This window comes from Lycium barbarum, chromosome 12 (assembly GCF_019175385.1).
Source record: "Lycium barbarum isolate Lr01 chromosome 12, ASM1917538v2, whole genome shotgun sequence".
Classification (NCBI taxonomy): domain Eukaryota; kingdom Viridiplantae; phylum Streptophyta; class Magnoliopsida; order Solanales; family Solanaceae; genus Lycium; species Lycium barbarum.
In genome coordinates, this window is record NC_083348.1 from 59348456 (window position 1) to 59371672 (window position 23217).

The following is a 23217-nucleotide window of genomic DNA, read 5'->3' on the forward strand; positions in this document are numbered from 1 at the left end:
TCACTTTATGTGACATGATTTGGAGTATGAGTGTCAAATTTTTTATCTAATTTTCAGGGTACGAAATTCAGACATAGATTCTTCAAATTAAAATTACATTAAAAATACAATAAGTCACAGTAATTAACTGTTCAAAATATTTAAAAATCATATGAAAAAAATACAGGCCAAAAATACTCCTTTGACTCTCTAAATGGTAACTGTATGATATAAAATGGGACAGAGAGAGTACAAAGTATAGTAGCAATAATAGTAGTAACAGTAATAGTATAGTAATAGTAATAGTAAGAGCAAATAACAATGATAAAAGCAAGAAAAGGATCATAAATTTTTGTGGCAGATCGTAATTAACTAAAGTAAGAGTGACAAAGAAGGTATTTACTATTTATATGTGGAATATAATAAAACATGAAATTGCAACTGATAGCGAGCTGAAGGTCAAAGAGAAATTCAGTTGAGGAACAATACAGTCAAACCTCTCTATAACGTCATCATTGAATTCGAAATCTTTTAGTTGTTATAGAGAATTGTTGTTATACACCTATAACAACATTTGACATTTAAATAGTATTTGGTTGTTATAGGTAAAAAAGATGCATAAAATCTATTTTTATTTTTATTTTTATTTTTAATGTTGTAAAACAATAACAAATTATTTAAATTTTAAATCTCAAAGGTATAAATGCTTCACTAACTAAACATTAAAGAAAGTTAATACAATTTCAATAAATTCTTACTGAATGTATAAAGTTTTAAGTTTTAAGGCACACATTTTAAATCTATAGTACTTGAAATTAAATTCTTTCAAGATTGATGGGAGAAATTTATAATTGTATCTCTTAGTGGTGATATAACCCTTGAATTTATGAAGATTTGTGTCTATACTTTCGGCAAACGGGTATGCAATTGCTTTCTCTTGAAGGGAATCTAAGAATTGAACTGTTGAATCTTCTAACCCAATCCAAGTAATTACAATAGGTTGGGGTTCTTCGTCAACACTTTCATTGCCGTCTTCGACTTCCATATTCCCTTGTTCTTCCAATCCAATGTTATAAGCAATAATTTCTTCATCAGTGAAAGCTTCAATGATAGGAAGTGTTGCATCAAACTCCACATATGTATTCATATGTAGTAATTCTATCATAAATATAATATATTAAAGTATCAAATTAAGCATTTGGTCAAAATCTATACTACTTGTCATTGGTAATCATAGATATTCTATATTTATAAAGATGGTTAATAATTATATTACAAAAAAAAAAAACAGTTGTTATATGGGGGGTAATTTTACAAAGAGCGTACTGTTATAAAGTTGGATGTTGCTGTTATAGGTAAAATGCTGCTATAGAGAATTAAAATATAATATAAAAGATCGGTTCCAAAAAATCTTAGCTATTATAGAGAGGTGCTGTAATACGCGGATGCCGTTATGGAAAGATCTGAAGTAGATGTTAGCGCAACTGTTGTGTCATTAGGTGAGCAAGCATTTAACGAAACAGATATATACAACATTGATACGAAAAAAACCATATATATAGTACTAACAGTTATCGTTATCTCACCCTAATCTATTTCTTTTAATGAAAAATTAATAACTGCATGGATTGGCGAGTTGTGCAAATCTGATCCTCTCCCTACGGCCGTGCATCTGGAAATGGAATATTGACCTTGATTTTAATTTTATTATTACTAGGTTGACCATCTATTTTTCCAATGTTTTCTTTTTCTTCTCTTTTGAAACAAACTTAAAGTAAGAATGTCATTAATATGAATTATGTTTATGTATAAAAATCATTATATTTTTATAACATGACTATTTGATGGGGAAAAAAAGAATAGAATAGCTAGTAATAAGTTTATTTTCTTATTTCTTTTTCCTTTAAATTTCCAGTTTTCTATGGGGAGGTATTTGCACAGGTGTGTTTGGTATAATGGAACTAATTCCTACGAACACTATTTTTTTTTTTTTTTGGCAATTAAAGAGATATTTTATTAATCACCAAGTGTGTCTATACAAAGCAACTGTTAGCTAACCAACCAACCTTTTGAACAAAACCAAAGCAACCTCGTCTTCTCCCTACCTGATAAACTCATTACCCCTGATACTTTCTACCTAGACTGCCCTCAATTCAAGATTCCTATACCTCTCAGTATTCTATTTACAACTTACTGATATATTCAAACAACCTCTTATTATTTCGAACTCTAATACAGATAGAAGTTTTTGTTTCATGAATTAACTTCTCACTGGTTATGCTTCTATTATGATATAGCCGTGTATTACGTTCAATCCAGATTCCATAAACAGTAGTAGCAAAGCAAGCCTTCAGTAGCACATGTTGTGGCCTCCTTCCTTTAGCAGCCTGTTGCACCCAAGTATACTCTTGTTCCCAGTTTCCCACATTTCTGCTCCACCCTAGCCAGCTTAACATCTCCTGCCATACTTTCTTAGAGAAGCAACAATGGAACAACAGATGTTCTTGTGTTTCCAGCCCATTGTTGCATAGCACACATGTTCCGTTGACATCAATGCCCCATTTGATCAGTAAATCTTGTGTTCTAAGCCTGCCAAGCAAAGCTAACCAGAGAATGAACACTGTCCTGGGACTTGCAACTGAGTGACAAATCAGACTACTCCAAGCTACCTCAGTTACAGGTCCTCTCAAAGCTATATAAGCTGCTTGTATGTGAAATTTCTCTTTTTTGACCAAAGTGGGGCTAGCTATGATTGTGTGCCAATACTTCCTCATATTTAGGATCTTCCTCACCATCCATGATGCTTGTTTTGGTATTGCCATTGTGAACATATTCTGATTTTTTATATAATAAGTGTGCACCCAAGTAATCCAAAGCTTCTCCTTATGTTGACTCAATGCCCATAAAAGTTTACTAATTGCCGCTTGATTCCATAGTTTCATGTTGAGTATATTTAGACCCCCTACAGCCTGAGGCAAACACACTTTTTCCCATGCCACCAAAGCTCTTCTTGATACCGTTGTTTGCCCTGTCCACAAGTAGCTTCTACATATTGCTTCAATAAGCTTAATGATCTTTTGTGGAAGTAGGAACACTTGGGCCTAGTAAGATTGGATCCCAAACAACACAGATCTGATCATTTGAATTCTCCCGGCATAGGAGAGCCCCTTGGCCATCGAAGATGTTATCCGAGCAGTCATCTTATCCACTAGTGGCATACATTGGGTTATATTGAGTCTTCGAGTTGATAAAGGAACCCCTAGATATTTAACAGGTAGTTCCCCTATCTCGTACCCCAAGACTTGTAAAATATCCTCTTTGACTCTATTAGACACCCCACCAAAATACACCTGGCTTTTAGACAGATTTGCCTTCAATCCTGAAGCAGCCGAGAAGAGGTCGAATTTCTCCTTTAAGAGCATGACAGACCCCGTATCTCCTCTTGCAAACAAGAGGAGATCATCAGCAAAGCATAAATGAGTGATTCCTAGCCTTTCACACCTTGGATGGAAATTAAAATCAGGTATTGACTGCAGAGTCCCTAGGCACCTGTTCAAGTATTCCATAATCAGCACAAAGACATAAGGGGACATGGGATCCCCTTGTCTAAGTCCCTTCTTTGCTTGCATAGTGTGTGTTAATCCTCCATTAACTAGAAAGGTGTAGCTCACTGTTGAGATGCAGCATATAATCCATGCTATCATCTTACTGGGAAAATCAAGCTCTTGTAATACTTGTTGAATAAAACTCCATTCTACAGAATCGTATGCTTTCTGAAGATCCACTTTTATCATACATCTAGGTGAGAGCTGTTTTCTTGTGTAACCTTTAACCAACTCATGACTTAACAAAATATTGTCTGAGATTACCCTCCCTGGGATAAATGCAGACTGGCAACTTCCTACCAGCCCATCTATCACTCCCTTGATTCTAGCTGAGATAACTTTGGAGATGATCTTATACAATGTGGAACAGCATGCTATAGGTCTAAAGTCCCTAATGGGTTCAGGATGGGAGGATTTTGGTATAAGTGTTATCACTGTGTTGTTAATTACCTTCAGCATTCTACTCTCCAAAAAGAACTCTTGGACAGCCAAAGTGACATCTTCTTTAATAATTCCCCATGCTTTTTTAAAGAAGTGAGCATTAAATCCATCTATGCCTGGGGCTTTGTTGTCATCAATGGCAAATAAAGCCTCTTGAATTTCTGTTTGAGATACAACAGCAATCATTTCCCTTTGTTGTTGCACATTCAAGCTAGGGCCATGTCTCATGATGGTGATATCAACACAAGGTAGGGTAGGTGCAGCAGTACCTAACAGTCCTTGATAGAAACTAAGGATTTCCTCCTCAATGTCACTATGTTTCAACAGTGTTCTCCCCTGAGCATTCCTCAAAGTGGATATATTGTTTGCATTTGCTCTAGCCTTCATGCAAGCGAAAAAATACTTGTTATTGCTATCCCCGACATTAATCCAGTGAGATTTTGACTTTTGCTTAAATACTTTTTCCTGGATGTCTGACCATTTGTTCAACTCCTACATAGCATCTTTTTCTTGTAACAATAATGTTTCATCAATATGTTTTGTCAATTGGATTTGTATTGCTTGTACCCTATCTCGAGCCTCCTGGATTTTATGTTCAAGATTCCCCATCTCAGCTTGCATAAGTACCTTGAGAGGTTCTTTACACTTAGTCAGCTTCTGCCACACTTGAAACATAAACGATCCTTGTGTGGGTTGTTTCCATACTTCATCAATTATACCCAAGAATCTCTCATCAGCAGTTAATACATTCAGGAATCTGAATGGTCTCCTCTTTCTAGCTTCATCTAATGAGAATGCCAGGTGAATGGGAGAATGATCAGAGAAATTATTTTCTTTGAAGTCAGCTGTGATCCTTCCGTACGTCAAGTTCCAGGCTGGATTACACAAGGCTCTATCAATTCTACTCCATACATGCCCGTTTGTCCACGTCAACACTCTGCCTGTGGCCTTCATATCAGTCAAGTTCAATGTATCAACCATTTGTCGAAAGTCATTGGTCTCATATTGTGTCACTTGCTGACCCCCCACTCTATCTTCAATTGAAAGGGGAGTGTTAAAATCGCCACAAATACACCAAGGGGTGGTAATTATACTGCCTATTCTGGCCAATTCTGCCCATAGACTCTTCCTTTCTTCAATAGTATTCTTTCCATACACCACTGCAATATGACTTTGAAAATCAGTCTTCCTATCTTGTACATGACATAATATAAGTTGGTCATGAGTTTCCTCAATAGTTACTTGGATATCAGCTGCTTTCCATAAAATCCAGATCCTGCCATTAATCGCCTATAAATAGTTATTTGCCGAACTCCAACCTCTAGTTATTTTGTTCATGATTTTCGTTGCATTATGTTTCTTAACCCTTGTCTCCAACAAACCAGCAAAGTTAATTTTATTTTGCACCAAATAATTCCTCATCTCCTTTTATTTGAAGGGCTTGTTCATGCCCCTCACATTCCACACGATCCAATTCATTTAGATTTCTTCCTCCCTTCGGGAGGCTTAGCTGCTGCTTGTGTACTCTCAATACTATCAGCCAAAGTGTTATATCCCGTATTTTTGAACCTCGGAGCATCTGCTGGGGTGGGGCCCACATACCGAGATTTTTTTTGGAACATCTGAAAAGTCATATGAATCACATATGTAATGTTAAACACAACTCATGAAGTACCTTTGGACCAAATCAAAGTGGAAACCCTCCAAACGAATATTTTTAAGAAAACGTTTTCGGGTGACCTGACTTTGGGGGGCAAAAACTGTATTGTAAGTTTGGAATTTCGAAAATACCTCGAAATAGAAGTTGTAGATAATTGAATTAGCTTTCCATCCATAGTTCGTGGGTTCCCAGGTGACGTCGGTACAAGGAGATATGAACGTTTTAAGGTCGAAAGGTCAGTGGGCTAGGCCCAACTCGGGACCAACCGAGTTGGCCCAAAAAAAATGAAAAAAAATTCAGGCCCAAGTGAGGAGCCATTCGGCCATGGTCCATAAAAAGGATCCAAGCCCATGGAATTAAGTCATGTGGTCAATGAATAAAAGATCACTTAATCATCCAAATTCCATAGAACTTTCAAGAGAAAGAATAGGAGGAAAAACAAGAGAAAAATAAGAACAAAAAGAGGGCATTTCGGGTTTGGCCATAGAAAAATCACCCCTCAAAATCTTGCCTCTAAAATTATTTTCTTGTTGAATTCCTACTAAATTAAGTGTCCTCTACAACTTGGTGTAATTGTTTTGGAAGAAGGAGCACTTATTTTTTCAAGTTGACAACTTGTTCAAGTGAAGAAGTTTGTAGAAAAAGGTAAGAATCAATTCCTTTTTCTTATGTTATGAAGGTTTGTTTATGTTGTGGTATGTGGAAATGAGTAGAAATTATGGAAATAAGGAAGTTTGCAAAGTGGGTATGTATATATATATGTAGCCATGGGTGTATATATGTTGTATACATATATGAGTTGAATTTTATGTTGCATTCTAGTTGTGGTTATGATGGAAATCATATTGGGAATGAAAGTTGAATGAATTTTGGTTGAAGTTGGAATGTAGATGATTATGTCACTTTAGAATAATTTTGTGATATTATGGAAATGAAGTTGTTAAGATGTGAATTATGATTATGGTTGATGAATTTGGAAGTTGGAAACTTGTTATGAAGTTGTATGCCAAAGATTTGATGTTTTGCATAAGTTATGATTTTGGCGGAAGATTGTATATCATGTATATCGAGTGTATATCTTAAGGAAAACGATATGAAATGTTTCTAGAACTATATGGTGATGATCATGATGGTTGTTGAAAATGAAATTATTGATCTTAGTTGAAAGTTGGGTTGAATTGAAGATTATGTCAACTTGTGAGAAAAATGACTAGTTGAAGGATATTTGTGTTTTTAATGTTCATTGTTGATATTGTTGTTGTCGTTTGGGTTGTTGTTGATGATTTATAGCCGAGTTGAATTCTCGGGGTGTCATATGTATAGGGGAAGTGCTGCCGAAATTTCGGTAGCCAAATATGCTTAAAGTTGAAATAATGGCATTAATAATTCACAATTGGTAAACTTGACCAATTGCAGTTTTTCGACGAAACGGGAAGTGAGTTTGGAAAGGCTTAAGGAGCGCGAAAGGTATGTAAAGCAAACCCAATTCTTCCCTTGGCATGCCCCTAGTGTGTTAGGGTCGGATCCGGGCCTCGAAGGACCTCTTGGCCCTCGGAATCCGCAAGACAAAATTTCAGTTTTTCCTTCAGTGGAATTGAACCATCTTGATACGCTTTTTCTGAAATTATGCAATTTTGCTCTAAATTACTCAGAAACTCATAGAATGTCTGTATAACCTTTTTAGATGATATTATATGTTTAGAGGGCACAATTTGAGACCGCCGCCTTATTTGTTCTGAGGCGGGCCCACTATTTACGGTTTTGCCCCTAATATGCTAAAGCTTCCTTTTTAAGCGATTTCTGGAGGAAATGTTTTAATTACCCTACTAATCACTTAACAAATATTATTTTAAATATTCTGTTAAATATTATAAATTATTTTGACACTCGGAATGACTTCGGGAACGTTATACTTCTGTAATTTATTATGATATCCGGAATACATTTAATATGATTCCGTCCGACTCCAATTGATTTGTTTGTCTTTGCTACGCTTCATCGAGTCTTTGAAAACACTTATGATATTTTTGAATTGCATTAGTCTCTCACTACTCCATTCGTGGATGTCCCAATATTTCCCACACTGAGCCCGGACCAGGATATGTTGTCAAGCGTAATTCTCTGCATTGTTCGCCGCGTCCCGATGTGAGGGGGCAGGTATACGCGTACATGGGTCTGTGGAGTATGATGTGCCATGTCCGCCTATTCTGATCTGATCTGTTATGGCCATTTTGATATGATATTATATGATACGGGGCCACACCCCTTTTCTGATTCCTCTGTATTGTGGCACCAGTGTCGGGAGGGTGACCACGTTCTGTCTGCCGAGTCCCGTGGCAGGGATCGGATATGATATGACATATGTTTCTGTACACATTCTGTCTGATTTGGAAATATGCATTTGACACTCTGGATTTTGTACCCATTTTCTGTAATCATTATGATTTGACTTCTGTGATTCCGCTTTACATATTCAGTACATATTTCGTACTGACCCCCTTTCTTCGGGGGCTGCGTTTTCATGCCGCGCAGGTACAGACGACAGGTTTGCTGATCCGCACGTTTAGGATCCCATTTCTGCTATTTTGGGGCGCTCTCTTCTACAGAGCCCATCTTTTGGTACAGTCTGTCACTGCTATCTGGATATGTACTTTGTTCAGGGTATGACGGGGCCCTGTCCCGTCTTATGATTATGATATGTTCTGTAGAGGTCTGTGGATACATCTGTGTGGGTTCTGTACATATGTTTGGGATATTCTGTTCTGTGATGGCCTTATCGGCCTATGTGTGCCAAGTCTGCTATTCTGCTAAATTCTGTAGCGACCACTAATATTATTATTATATTATTATTCTGTTAATATGCTAATTTGGGGTATCGGGTACGTATAGGTGCCCAGCTCGGGCACTGGTCGCGGCCCACGGGGTTGGGTCGTGACAAAAGTGGTATCAGAGCGGTTCGTCCTCGGAATGTCCAAAGACCGTGTCTAGTAGAGTCTTGTTTATCGGTGTGTTGTGCACCACACCTATAAACAGGAGGCTACAGGGCATTTAGGATACTACCCTTCTTTCTGTCTTAGATCGTGCGATAGAGCTGTGTTATCAGGATGACCCCTTCCTAACGAGTGGCTATATTTGCAGATATGCCTCCAAAAAAGGCGACAGCGGCCCAAAAGGCCAAGTCAGTTGCCGTAGGAGAGACTAGCCGGGTCCAGAGGACTACCAGGGCCCAGGTATATATTGCTCCGGAGACTTTGCCCCAGACAGAGGGTTCTTCTACACCGCCACTCGTGGAGGAGATTGGGGCAGCCGTAGCTGCAGATCGGGGGATGGCTCCACTGCCAGCTCCCGCAGTTCCAGTACCTGAGCCTCCAGCTCCACGGCCAGGCACTGAGGATCAGTCTATGAGGGAGGCAGTCCAGTTGCTGACTAGACTTGTGGCAGGGCAGGTTCAGGGGCATGGACTGGGAGGTGACCGGGCAGTCAGGCGTGATAGTTCGAGAGCCCGTGAGTTTTTGACTTGTAACCCTCCAGAGTTCTTCGGGACAAAGCCCGAGGAGGATCCTGAGGAGTTTATTAGGAAGATGCGACACACTCTAGATTTGATTAATGCTTCCGAGACAGAGTCAGTCGCGTTAGCTTCGTACCGGTTATATGATATGGCGGCAAACTGGTACGAGTCATGGGGGCTATCCAGGGGGGACGGCGCTCCTCCAGCAGTTTGGGGCGATTTTTCTCAGGCATTTCTTGGACACTTTCTGCCCCCAGAGTTGCGACGAGCCAGATCTGATAGATTCTTATTATTGAGGCACAAGGGCCGCAGTATTCGGGACTATAGTTTGGAGTTTGATTCCTTGGCCCGATATGCACCTACTGTGGTGGCTACTATGGCGGACCGGATGCATAGATATATTATGGGGCTGGATCGGTATTTTGTTGATAGCTGCTTAGTATTGGCTGCTCAGCCCGGTATGGACATTGCCCGTATCCAGGCCCATGCCCAGGGCATGGAGGATCGGGGCAGAGGAGGACACCAGCCTGACAGGGGCCAGGATCGGAGACAGCCCAAGAGGGCCAGGTCATCTGGAGACTTTCGGGGCAGACAGCCCCAACAGCCGCAGCAGCCTAGCAGATTTTCATCTCAGCCGGCGCAGAGCGCGCCTCCCCAGCCTGCAGGTCGCAGATTCGATAGCCCAGGGTATTCAGGAGCAGGCCAGAGCTCCAGGGCTTCAGGTTCGCGGACAGATAGGGGTTCTGGTCAGATGAGGCCACCCAGGGTTCAGTGTTCTTTTTGCGGCAGATACCATACGGGAGAGTGCTACAGAGCCACCGGTGCATGCTTTTCTTGTGGCCGTCAGGGCCATTCTGTGAGAGATTTCCCGTATAAGGGTAGTTCGGGTGGTGCAGCGCAGCCTGCCGGATCAGCCGCTGGGTCTTCATCTTCGTCAGTGGCTATGCGCCCTACGGGGCAGGGTATTTCGGCACCAGCGGGTCGCGGCAGAGGCCGTGGTGGAGCTTCTGGTATTAGCGGTCCTTCGAACCGTATTTATGCTTTGGCCAGCCGCCAGGATCAGGAGGCATCTCCTAATGTCGTTACAGGTACTTTATTGGTCTTCTCTCGGTCTGTGTATGCATTAATTGATCCAGGTTCAACTTTATCATATATTTCACCTCTTGTTGCCGGTAAAATTGGTATTATGTCTGAACCTATAGAGCCATTTGAGGTAGCCACACCGATAGGGGACTTTATTGTAGCGAAACAGGTTTATAAAGACTGTTCTGTGATTGTATGTGGCCGTGATACTAAGGCAGATCTGGTAGAGTTAGATATGACTGAATTTGATGTTATTATGGGTATGGACTGGCTAGCTTCCTGTTATGCTAATGTTGACTGCCTGTTAGCTTCCTGTTAGCTTCCTGTTAGCTTCCTGTTATGCTAAGACAAAATTTCAGTTTTTCCTTCAGTGGAATTGAACCATCTTGATACGCTTTTTCTGAAATTATGCAATTTTGCTCTAAATTACTCAGAAACTCATAGAATGTCTGTATAACCTTTTTAGATGATATTATATGTTTAGAGGGCACAATTTGAGACCGCCGCCTTATTTGTTCTGAGGTGGGCCCACTATTTACGGTTTTGCCCCTAATATGCTAAAGCTTCCTTTTTAAGCGATTTCTGGAGGAAATGTTTTAATTACCCTACTAATCACTTAACGAATATTATTTTAAATATTCTGTTAAATATTATAAATTATTTTGACACTCGGAATGACTTCGGGAACGTTATACTTCTGTAATTTATTATGATATCCGGAATACATTTAATATGATTCCGTCCGACTCCAATTGATTTGTTTGTCTTTGCTACGCTTCATCGAGTCTTTGAAAACACTTATGATATTTTTGAATTGCATTAGTCTCTCACTACTCCATTCGTGGATGTCCCAATATTTCCCACACTGAGCCCGGACCAGGATATGTTGTCAAGCGTAATTCTCTGCATTGTTCGCCGCGTCCCGATGTGAGGGGGCAGGTATACGCGTACATGGGTCTGTGGAGTATGATGTGCCATGTCCGCCTATTCTGATCTGATCTGTTATGGCCATTTTGATATGATATTATATGATACGGGGCCACGCCCCTTTTCTGATTCCTCTGTATTGTGGCACCAGTGTCGGGAGGGTGACCACGTTCTGTCTGCCGAGTCCCGTGGCAGGGATCGGATATGATATGACATATGTTTCTGTACACATTCTGTCTGATTTGGAAATATGCATTTGACACTCTGGATTTTGTACCCATTTTCTGTAATCATTATGATTTGACTTCTGTGATTCCGCTTTACATATTCAGTACATATTTCGTACTGACCCCCTTTCTTCGGGGGCTGCGTTTTCATGCCGCGCAGGTACAGACGACAGGTTTGCTGATCCGCACGTTTAGGATCCCATTTCTGCTATTTTGGGGCGCTCTCTTCTACAGAGCCCATCTTTTGGTACAGTCTGTCACTGCTATCTGGATATGTACTTTGTTCAGGGTATGACGGGGCCCTGTCCCGTCTTATGATTATGATATGTTCTGTAGAGGTCTGTGGATACATCTGTGTGGGTTCTGTACATATGTTTGGGATATTCTGTTCTGTGATGGCCTTATCGGCCTATGTGTGCCAAGTCTGCTTTTCTGCTAAATTCTGTTGCGACCACTAATATTATTATTATTATATTATTATTCTGTTAATATGCTAATTTGGGGTATCGGGTACGTATAGGTGCCCAGCTCGGGCACTGGTCGCGGCCCACGGGGTTGGGTCGTGACACAAAGGTGAAAAGGGATTGACACTGATCATCTGCGTCCCCTGATTCGGTATGTGATTAGTGCCCACTGAATGAACCTCTGTAGGACCATCTGTGTTCACCTGATGTATTGGTGCAATTAGACTGACCCCTTGCTGATTTTTACTCATGTGAGTTTGTGGTTTCCCATCTTGCTGCTTTTCACCTCCTAGTGCTTTAGGTTGAACCATTGAAGCATAAGTAACGCCCCTGCGGTTACCTCCTTGGGCGTGACCAGCCAATCGATCCTTATCAGCAGGTTGTTGTATTGGCTCCATGCTCGGACTGGTACCATTTATCTCTTGTTGCTGCTCAGTCCCTGCTATAATGGGCTGTTGAGTATTAGTGGATGGTCCGGGATCAGATGTGTGCAATTGCCTTCCTACCCATCTCTGAACATATGGTTTCTGATGTGCTTTGCCTCTCTGCTTTGGTTTGTTATGTGGAGCTGGCGGCCCTCGCTTTATCTCATCTGCACAAATATGCCCATACTTTAGACACTTAGGACAATACTTAGGGCACCATTCATATACCACATCCTGCCTGAAGGAATTGCCCTTAAAATCTACAATTTGCACTTCTCTTGGAAGTTCTTGCGTAACATCCATGTCAACCAGTACCCTAGCGTAAGAGACCCTACTCTGCTTTGCTGTACATTCATCCGCAAATAAAGGATTACCCAATCTACTTGCAATATTACCAAGTGTTCTAGGTCCCCAATAGATCATAGGCAGGGTAGGGAATTTCACCCATAACGGCATTGTTCGAGGATATTCTTCATGAAAATCAAATTCCGGAGTCCAAAATTGCAATACAAGAGGTATACTGTTCATTGTATAAGGGCCAGCAAACATAATCTCATCTCTATCCTCTGGGCTTTGAAATTTGACGATATAATATCCCTCGTCATGGTAATATACCTCGGGGCAGGCCACAGTATTCCAATTGCGAGCAACGTAGTTACTCATAAAAGTATAGCTCGGTGTGTCACCCATTGTATAGACTACTAAAGCATTCATCCAATTCTGAGTCTGTTGCTTAACTTCATCCTCTTCCACATAAACCACAGGTTTCCCGTCGACAACAGTTGGGGCTACATAGGCAAGCGGCATACCCTTGCTAGCAACTCTATTTTGAGAGAACAAATTAGTCCACGGCGTTTTGTGCTTACCTTCGTCAGCACCAATTGGAATCTCGTGAGGCTGAACAGTCTCCGTTGGAGTTGCTTGTTGGCTAGTATCCTTCATCTCCGGCTCAACTGGTGTTTTTCGATTACCCACTTCAGATCTAGCCTCCTTGCGCTGAATCGATTTCTCCGAGTCAGGAACAGATGTGTTCATCATTGGAATCGGAGTAATCTCTGTCTCGATTGTTTCCCGTCGCAATAGTTGAACATGGTTCTGAGACGCCACTGTTGCACTTCCCTTTTGCATAGGTGTCTTCCCAACTGTATGCCCTTGTGGGTTAGCTGTAACTCCTTTGCCTCTATCAACATTACTGATGTTTACAGTGCATCCTTGCTCTGTAGGTAGTGTATCTTTTCTTGGTCTCCCTCTCTTAGCCATGGAAGCTCGAAGGTGCACGTTAGCAGGAGTCTAATCGTGCGCCGAGAGCATTTCTCAAAACATAACTTTATTTTGAAGTACGAACACTATTTTGACAATGATAAAAATGTAACTAATTATAGTAGCAACACTTTTTTGTGTGTTTTATTGCCATCACATATTTTCCACAAAACAAAAATGACTTACACTAAGAGGAAAAATGACTTCCTTCATTTCTGCCTCGAAATCATTTTCTTTTATAGCTATCTCTAACTCTTAATTTCATATCAACACTTCAACCAATATTTAGATATTATTAGTATTACTATATAAGTCAACACACTATCCAATTTGTTCAGGTTATCATCAATTTTAATAAATACTTGTTTGAAAAATACATCCGTTCACAAATGAGGAGAGGAAAACAGTTTCAAAGAATATTCTTAGAAAATGACTTATTTTCTAAAAAGCTCTCGTCGTACCAAATATACAGGTTCTACAATGTCTCTACATCATTTGGTTATTTTTAGGCATGAGAGATGTAAAAGGAAGCGAATAATATTGTTATATTTATTGAGTTCGTCGAGATTGACTAACCTCGAACTCACGGTTTTCTCCTTGACACGGTGATGGTCTAACCAATTGTGATAGGAAAGTTTACCATCAGAATCATGGCATCATGCCATTTTGTTTTCTTTTACCTACTTACAACTTTTTATATGCTTCAATTGAATTGACTTTTACTCTTTTTTGTTGGCTATCTTTATATATTTGCTCGATTCTCGTTAATAACATAATTGTTGTACTTAAATCTAACAAGTCGTGGCTTAAAAAATGTTAAGTAATGTTATTGATATGACATCTTTCAAACCAACTTATAACCAATAATTATATTATTCCTATTTTTAGTATGACGTCTGAATAAAAGTAAATTCAAACTCTTTTTCCCTCTTAACTTATACTCAATTTAGTCGAGAAAATTCTAAATTATTCGAGGAGGAACATCCCTTTTTATTAGAAGAAGTCTAGCCAATATTATCAGAAATTAGAATTGACTCTTCGTAATAAAAGAGTAAATAATAACGCAAATGTTACACATATCATAATATCATAGCTAGAGAACAGGACAACTTAACTAAGTGGAAATTTATAAAGTTCAAATTCCATCACGAAACTATAATAGTGCGTGCACTCTGCAGGATGTTGGGATTTAAAAATGACTTATACCTAATTTCTCTCATATAAGAAAAATATTCATTGCATTAGTTGCCACTAAAAAACTACATGAAGTGTTTTATTCGACGAAAGTCTGATATAATCTTGAGTGCGTAACGATTTTGTCACACGTGCAACGACCCAAATTATTACCAATCAATTATTCCTACTCTTATTATTTAGTTAGAATTTTAAGAATTGTTTCTAAAGAAGGAGAACCTACCTTACTAAAAATCCTACTCTACACACTTTTTCTTTCTTTTTATTTTTCTTCTATTGCACCTTCTCATGCCCCAGTTAAAACCATAGTTCTATTTTTCATTTTCAGTGGGGAATAAATTAACAACGGAATGAAAGCAGAACTAACGATACTAGGAATTAGTCTGACCAATTTTCTGAAGTAGGTCAGACTAGATAATTCATTTTTATGATTAAGACTTAATTAAAAAGCTACACAAAAGATATTAGCATAAGTTACATATGAGTATTTTTTTTCATATCAATATAGTGAAGGATACATTTGAAAACTTTACCCACAATTCACTTAATTTATTTTCTGATGGCTATCTAGAAGTTCTCCAATTAAAATTTGAAATCAGCTTAACTGCTTCCTGCCTAATTATTCAGTTAGCAAATAGTGATATAATACCTCTAATCTAACTTATTTGAGATGGAGACGCACTGGTTATTATAGCTGCTGTTGTACGAAGTAATATAATAGTACCTCCTTTGGATATTTAATTATCATTTATTTACTTACCTTTTTCTGTTGTAGTTGGTTCAATTTTTTTTAATTTATGAACAAAATATTTTCCTGCATTTTCCGGCATCTTTCTAATATCAACGAATATCTCAGGAAGGTCACTAAACATGTCTTGTATATAAAAATAAAAAGTTTTAACCAGGAAATTTTATCTAAATAGTAAAATATTATTCTCGGTGGTCAAGATACAATGCTTATATTGAATTTCTTCGACCCGAGCTCCCCAACTCAAATTTTGGATTTAAGCTACTTGATGGTAGCAAGTGAGCATTAATTTTGCTTGAGTTAAAAATTTATATATAACAAGTGCATATGTTGTCACCTTGTACAATAGACTTTCTTATTTGTTAACAGATCATGACGACCACATTTATTCCCGCTGATTTACAATCACTACAATTTGCATGATGATTAGAAAATTTTAACTTTTTTAACTAACTAATAAACTACATAGATATAAACACGCGACATGATGAGATTGGAGCTGTAACTCAGTGATTGTACCTTTAAGACCACATTAGTTTCGGTGTGCTGTTCAAATTTGACCAAAATCGCTCCTTCGATCTTATTCGTCATCCTCTCTGATGTCATCGAAGCACTCTAACTCTAAAGAAATGAAAAAGATATATTTATAAACAAGATATACAAACATAATGCATAGAAATATTCAAGGAGATCTTAAAATCCTACTAAGTAAATTGTCACAACTCGAATATTTCATTATGTTAATAATTTGTACTAATTCAATATGTGTTACAGAGCATTCACCATATTGGTTTAGAGAAAAGACATCATTTAACTCTTGAACTTGGCACGAAAACTCACTTTAGCAACTAAACTTAAGTTGTATTTATATACCCCCTTAACAACTTTCATTTCAATTATTTTCCACCCTAAAAAAATAATACCACTCTCACAATGTGAGGTGTATTACACTCGCGCCACGTCATTGCCACGTCAATGCCACATCATTGCCACGTCGTTGCCACATCATTGCCATGTCAAAATTACCAACACTTCATTTTTTGTTTTTCTTTTATTATTTTTTCTCTTTCTCTTTCTTCTTCTCTCTCCTCATCCTCACCCTACTTTTAGCAACCACTATGCCGTTGCTACTGCTACCGCCACCGCAAAAAAAAATTATTATTATTATCATTCCAAATTGGACGAACTGCCCTTCAAAAAAAAAAATCATCACCATCATCTTTAACCACACCCACCACCACCACCATCATCTCCCCACCAAATTTCATCAAATTCCTTCTCAAATTAGTCCCACTTACACTCAAATTCGTCCAAATTGATTGTTTTGATTGTTATTGTTGGCCATAATTAGTTTGGACGAAATGCCCTTAAAAGAAAAAAAAATCGCCACCACCATCTTTAACCCACATCCACAACCATCACCATCATCTCCCCCAACAAATTTCATCCAACTCCTTCTCAAATTAGTCCCACTTACACTTAAATTCGTCCAAATTGGTTGTTTTGGTTGTTATTGTTGGCCATTATTAGTATTATTATTAGTAAACCCATTTCTTCCATAATCATTATTCCATAACTTTATTTTTGAAAGAAAACAAAAATCAAAATCAAGAAACCAAAAAATGGTAAAAATGAAAAGAAAAGAATGATGAGAATATAGAGAGAAAGAGGGATTTGTGAATAAGAAGAAGAAGAGAAGAAGAAGAAGGAAGGTGGTGGGGGCGGGGCTATGGGGTGAAGAAGAATAAGAAGAAGAAGCTGGGGGCGGGGCTGTGGCGGGGGGGGGGGGGCTGTGAAGAAGAAGAATCAGCTGGGGGGGGGGGGGGGGGGGGAGCTATGAAGAAGAAGAAGAAGAAGCTTTATTTTATTTTTTAATTTATAATAATAATAATATATATATATATATATATATGAGCGGGTCCACTTTTTTTATTTTTTTACTCTCTTAATTATTATTATTTTGTTTTTTTTTTGCCACGTCAGTATTTGGGGTGGAAAATAATTGAAATGAAAGTTGTTAAGGGGGTATATAAATATAACTTAAGTTTAATTGCTAAAATAAATTTTCGTGTCAAGTTCAGAAATTAAATTATTTCTTTTCTCTATTGGTTTATTATATTGTCTTATATATGTGGCCCAAACTCCAGTCTTCTCATGACAAAAGAGTTGCCACCTCAACTGCAAAGAGTGGTAGTTGGAGAATGACTGGGCTACCAAACTACATTCATCATCTTTTCTGATTCTTAATTAGTTAGTGCTTAATAATTTGATAGTCTCTGTCAACCCCCAATTTTCCTTTCGCTTCACATATTTACTCCTTGTCCTACCATCTCTGTCCCCACTCAAGCTGGTTCTTTAAATATGTTCACTTTGATTAAGCTTTTCTTCATCGATTTCATTTCGATATTCACTACTAAAAGTGTGGCACGATAAATGAAATTCCTCAAACGCTTACTTAGCGTCTTGAGTTGGAAATCTAAAATGAAAAAAACAAATTTATGATAGAACACGTTTTCCTTTTAATGGAGCCTATCGACATAAATTTGAACTAATCAAATCAACGAATTCTGTATTTATCAAAAACTAAGGAATTTTTTCAAATATTAAATTGTTAAAACAAAAAAGTCAATATCCAAAAGACCAAGCATCCCTCTGTTTTTGTCCAAGATAAGTCTCTCCTACTCCCTTAGCCCCATTATGAAGATATCGTCTTCTTGTGGGCAAAGCTTGTCTTATGGGTTTTGTCTTATTTTAGGTCAGGTTGCTTCTCACTCTTTCCTCTCTCTTGCATTTCTCACCATTTCTCCAAAATTTCTTTAGAAGTAGTGGATGGACGTGTAAGAACTTTGATATTAAAGTTTTTAAAAATTTAATAAAGGCGACTATGTACCGCCTTGAATTCGAGACCTTTAATTAAGGATGAGTACTTATCACTCTACCACAGTCCTTGTTGACAAAATTTGCATATTTGATAACTAGTATATGGAGTGTATATCATTTTTGTTTGGAAACTCACTGATCTAACTGATTCAGATTCTTGTTCTGAGAGGACTTGCTACTATAAGTTTCTCAATTCCTAGTCCCTGTTTCAATTTATGTGAAAGGGTTCGGAACACGAAGATCAAAATACTTGATTTTTGATATAAATTTGAGTATAGTTCTTTAAAAAAATTTAAATAAAATTTACATATTTGATATCTACAAGAAAAATAATACTCCCTTCGGTCCTTTTCATATTTTTTTTTTTGCACGTCCCTTAAAAAAACATTACTTAAAAGGATAATTTGACCAATTTATCCTTATTTATTCTTTGATCTCAATTAATATACTCTCTTTTTCACCACAATGATCTCTCCATATTTATTGAGTAAGAGTAAAGTTGGAAACTAAGTAGTGGTCATGAAAACCAAATATTCTTCACTTTGTTTAGAATTTTGAAGTTGGAGTTGAAGTTGTGTTTACTTATAATTATTGCAAAAAAATATTGGTTATTTGAATGTACAGAAAGTGAAAAAAGTGAAAAAAAAGGTTTTACGTGTTTTCCATATTCCAAAATAACTTCAAGTTGTATTTGAAATTATCGTGGCCAAACGCTGATTTTCAACTAGAGTGAAAAAAATTTTGAAAAAAAAAAGTGAAAAATTCTCATGGCCAAACCGGTCCCAAGGATTAATTATATCTCATTCTCTAAAATGACAATTACTTTGGTACTCCCTCCGTCTCAAATTATATGTCGCTTTTTAATTTTACATGCCCCTTAAGAAATTTTAAACCTCTGTCCAGTAAATATTTACTCTATTTATGTGTCACTTCATTAAGGATAAAATAATATAAGGGGTAAAATAAAAAAGAAATAATTAATTGTGCCTTGAACTTCTAAAATGATAAATAATTTAAGAAAAATATTTTTAACAACCACGACAAATAATTTGAGACAGAAGGAGTACTCCCTCTGTCTCAATTTATGTGATACACTTTTCTTTTTAGTCTGTCCCAAAAAGAATGATACATTTAATTATTTGACAACAATTTAACTCTAAACTTTACCTTTTACGCTTAACGAGATGATCTATAACCACACAAATATCTTTGACTTATTTTATATCATAAGATTAAAAAATCTTCTTTTATTTTGTAAATTTTGTGTTCAGTCAAATTATATCACGCGGAGTGAGTACTATTGCCTCTACTGTCAAACTACTGTTATTTTCACAATTTTCCTTATATAAATTCCATCTCATTTTCTAAGACTCTCTTTCTTTCTTTCTTTCTGTATCCGGGAATTAAATTCTCTCCTCTCCTTCAAGCAAAGTTGCTCCCTCTCTCTCTTTATTTATTCTTTCTTTCTGTTAGTTTCTTGGTTTTCGTGTAGCTCTTTGAGATCCAATTCACAAAAAGAGAAAAAATGGGGTATTCCCCAAGTAGTTGTACTGACTCTCTAGACCCTCTTCACAACTCTTCAAACACTCAAACTTTAACCTCTAACGCTGATCACTATGAGCTAAAACTCAAATCTTTAATCTACAAAATGATTTGGGATTTGGGTTTAGCCTGTATTATCCCACCTCGAAGACGTCGAATAGCTATCAAGAATCAAAATGAAGATAAAAATGGCAAGAATTCAGTTCATTTGGAGCATAATAAAGCATGGTTATTAGCAGAAGCTGGAGGTTGTGGTGGTCCAGAGTTGAGTAATGCTGATCCACATTCAGCTCATTCCTCTTTTAGGTTCACTTTATGTACTCAAGTTGAAGTTGATCAGTCAATGAATGTGAATCATGGTTGTACTTCTAATTCTGCTACTGTGTTGATGGTGAATTTGGATAGTGGTTTGACTGATCCTAAGTTGAAAGAGATGAAATGGAGGAAAGTTGAGTCTTTAGAGAGGAATATTTCTCCTGTTGTGAACTCATTGATTAGGTTCAGCTATAATGAGATTGCTTCTGCTACTAGAAATTTTTCTAAAGGTACGGTCAATTTCATGATTTTTTCTTTCTTGGGATAATTACATTTTTGGACCTCTAAAACATAATAGCCGGTAAATGTATATGTTTTCTATATTAAGTATAACAATACATACCCAATTTGTGCGACATTTTTTCGCTTTTCAAGAGTCAAACAAGAAATTTTTTGAATGCGGTTTGTTGATATGCCCTTTAGATACTTTAAATTGTTAATATTTGTGACTTATAATACTTTTATGCAATTTCTAAATATGTAAATTATTTTTCAAAATCGTAAAGATTGTATTCACGGTCAAAATAAAGAATTTTCACTCTCGAAATATGAACTGTGTCACATAAATTGAGCCGGAGGGGTATAATATACATACAATACACATAAATAGACATATAATATACATAATCAGTGTATAGGTTTTGGCTAGCCACCGTAATTAATTTTGGCCGATAGGACAAAAATGAAAAAGCCCTTTATTTTTTGCCATTCATCTGTTTCAATTGTGTTTCTTGAATTGGATTTTTGTGATGTGTTTTGATTTATGTTTCTTGAATTTGGATAGGTAGAGTTTTGGGAAGAGGAGCCTTGAGCTATGTTTTCAGAGGAAGAGTGGGATTTTTGAGGACTACAGTGGCGATTAAGCGTTTAGATATGGAGGATGAGGAGTCTCCAAAGGCTTTTTGTAGAGAATTGATGATTGCTAGTTCTCTTCATAACCCATACATTGTTCCTCTTGTGGGTTTTTGCATTGATCCAGAGGAGGGTTTATTTCTGGTTTACAAATATGTATCTGGTGGAAGTTTAGAGCGGTATTTGCACGGTAAAATACTTCTTGCTTTCCTTTACTTTTTAATTTGATGTACAGTATTTAAGTTGGATTTAAATTTAGTCAATTACTTGACAGGGAAGAAGAGGGGAGGTAAAGGTGGTCCAGCACTAACATGGTGTGCTAGGTATAAGGTGGCTGTTGGCATTGCAGAGTCAATTGGGTACTTGCATAATGGGACAGAGAGGTGTGTCGTTCACAGAGACATCAAGCCCTCAAACATTCTTCTTTCATCCAAGAAGACACCCAAGGTAATGAAAAAGACATCATATAAAAATCTCATTTAGGTTGTTGTCAATATCTTAGGTGGATCTACTAGCCAACAATAATATTTTTAATAATGTTGGTTTTTGAGCCGGCTCGCTCGCACCTCGACTATTCCACCGTTACTGAGCGATTCTATCATAAATGTTTAGGCAGATGGGAAGAAATCACCTTTTTTTATTTTGTCTCGGCCAGAATGGAAATCTTAATTTACTATGATTTTCACCCTAAAACCCTTGGATACTACTGCTCAATTGTGCTATATGCTAATTGTTGGTTGACCTATGCAGTTGTGTGACTTTGGCTTAGCTACATGGACTCCTGCACCGTCAGTACCTTTCCTTTGCAAAACTGTTAAAGGAACATTTGGGTATGATTTCTATCTGGAGAAACTCTTTAGCATAACAATGACTAAGATCCTGATGTTGCTTAACAACAAAAAAATTTCCTGCATTTTACCAGGGTTTGAAACTAAACTTGCAGGTACTTAGCCCCAGAATATTTTCAGCACGGTAAGGTTTCTGATAAAACTGATGTTTATGCCTTTGGAGTTGTCCTGTTGGAGCTATTAACTGGACGGAAGCCAATAGAAACGAAAAGAGGACCAGGAGAAGAAAACTTAGTTTTGTGGGTATGTGGTTGCCTCATATTTATCTTCAATTTGGCCTTATTTTGATATCTAAGTGTCTGTTACTTCCCTGTCCTTCTTTATATTTTCCTTCAAAATTTAGAAGATGTTAAATTGGGCATTACCAACTTTCTATGCAGATTTTGAAATTTTGATGTTTCTCCTATTCAGGCAAAGCCACTACTACAGCAAGATGTTCTTGAAAAGGTTCTTGATACAAGACTTAAATTTCCTCGAAAGAATTTGCACCAAATATCTCGGATGGTTCAAGCAGCAGCAGCATGTATACATAGTGAAGAATCTCGAAGGCCTGACATTGATGAGATCATTGACATGTTGAGAGGCAGAGAATCTGATTCGATCAACAGGAACAATAACATTTTGCCCAGTAACAGCTGTATGATTGATTACAACCAATTGCAGCAGACTAGAAGTGAAATGAAGAGTCATTTAGCTTTGGCAATGCTAGGAGTTACAGAGTTTGACGATGATGACCTTTATCGTTGTTGAACAAAAGGGTGAATCTTAAGTTTTTATCCTTGTTTTGGCATTCCTTCATTCAACTTGAAAGGGAGAAGTCTAGTGTCACAATAACTGGTAAGCTCTTTAACGTGTAGATAAAAGTGCCAGCCTAATTTAATAATTCTGTGTTTGTACATACTGGTTTCTTGTCCAACTCTGAGGAAAAAAAATGGATTTCCTTTTTTCCAAGATTAGAGAAGAAAGTTTTAACAATGCTTTCTACCAGATTTAACCTCTTTTCTTGTTTGCAACTTGCAAGTTAGTCTTTCCTTGGACTTTCTAAATGCCATGTATTTTGGCTATCTTAGGCAGGCCTATAGTCAGCCTACTTTAGCTATGTAATTCTGTATTACTACTTGGTGAATGAAAGAGTAAATAGGTGGGCAGTTCTTATCATTTCCTTTGATACTTTTCTTTCTTCTTTTTATTTGCTTTCCCCTCCAAGAAAACTTTGTCCCACACTACCTTTCTTTCAGTGCCATTCGTGTTAAAAATAC

At 37.5% G+C, this 23217-nt stretch overlaps 2 protein-coding genes across 2 annotated transcripts; one reads left to right on the forward strand and one right to left on the reverse strand.

The window, feature by feature from the left end:
* Positions 1-4517: 4517 nt before the first annotated feature.
* LOC132624291 (uncharacterized) lies at positions 4518-13579 on the reverse strand. Its single transcript, XM_060339095.1, has 2 exons — positions 12074-13579; positions 4518-5315 (listed from the first exon to the last, which is right to left on the reverse strand). The coding sequence occupies exons 1-2, from the start codon at positions 13577-13579 to the stop codon at positions 4518-4520; spliced, it is 2304 nt and encodes a 767-aa protein (XP_060195078.1).
* A 6200-nt stretch (positions 13580-19779) lies between these two features.
* Positions 19780-23116, forward strand: LOC132622500 (probable serine/threonine-protein kinase PBL7). Its single transcript, XM_060337113.1, has 6 exons — positions 19780-20488; positions 21043-21300; positions 21385-21557; positions 21861-21940; positions 22054-22201; positions 22370-23116. Exons 1-6 carry the CDS (start codon positions 19927-19929, stop codon positions 22706-22708), a joined length of 1560 nt encoding a protein of 519 aa, XP_060193096.1. The 5' UTR covers positions 19780-19926; the 3' UTR covers positions 22709-23116.
* Positions 23117-23217: the final 101 nt, after the last annotated feature.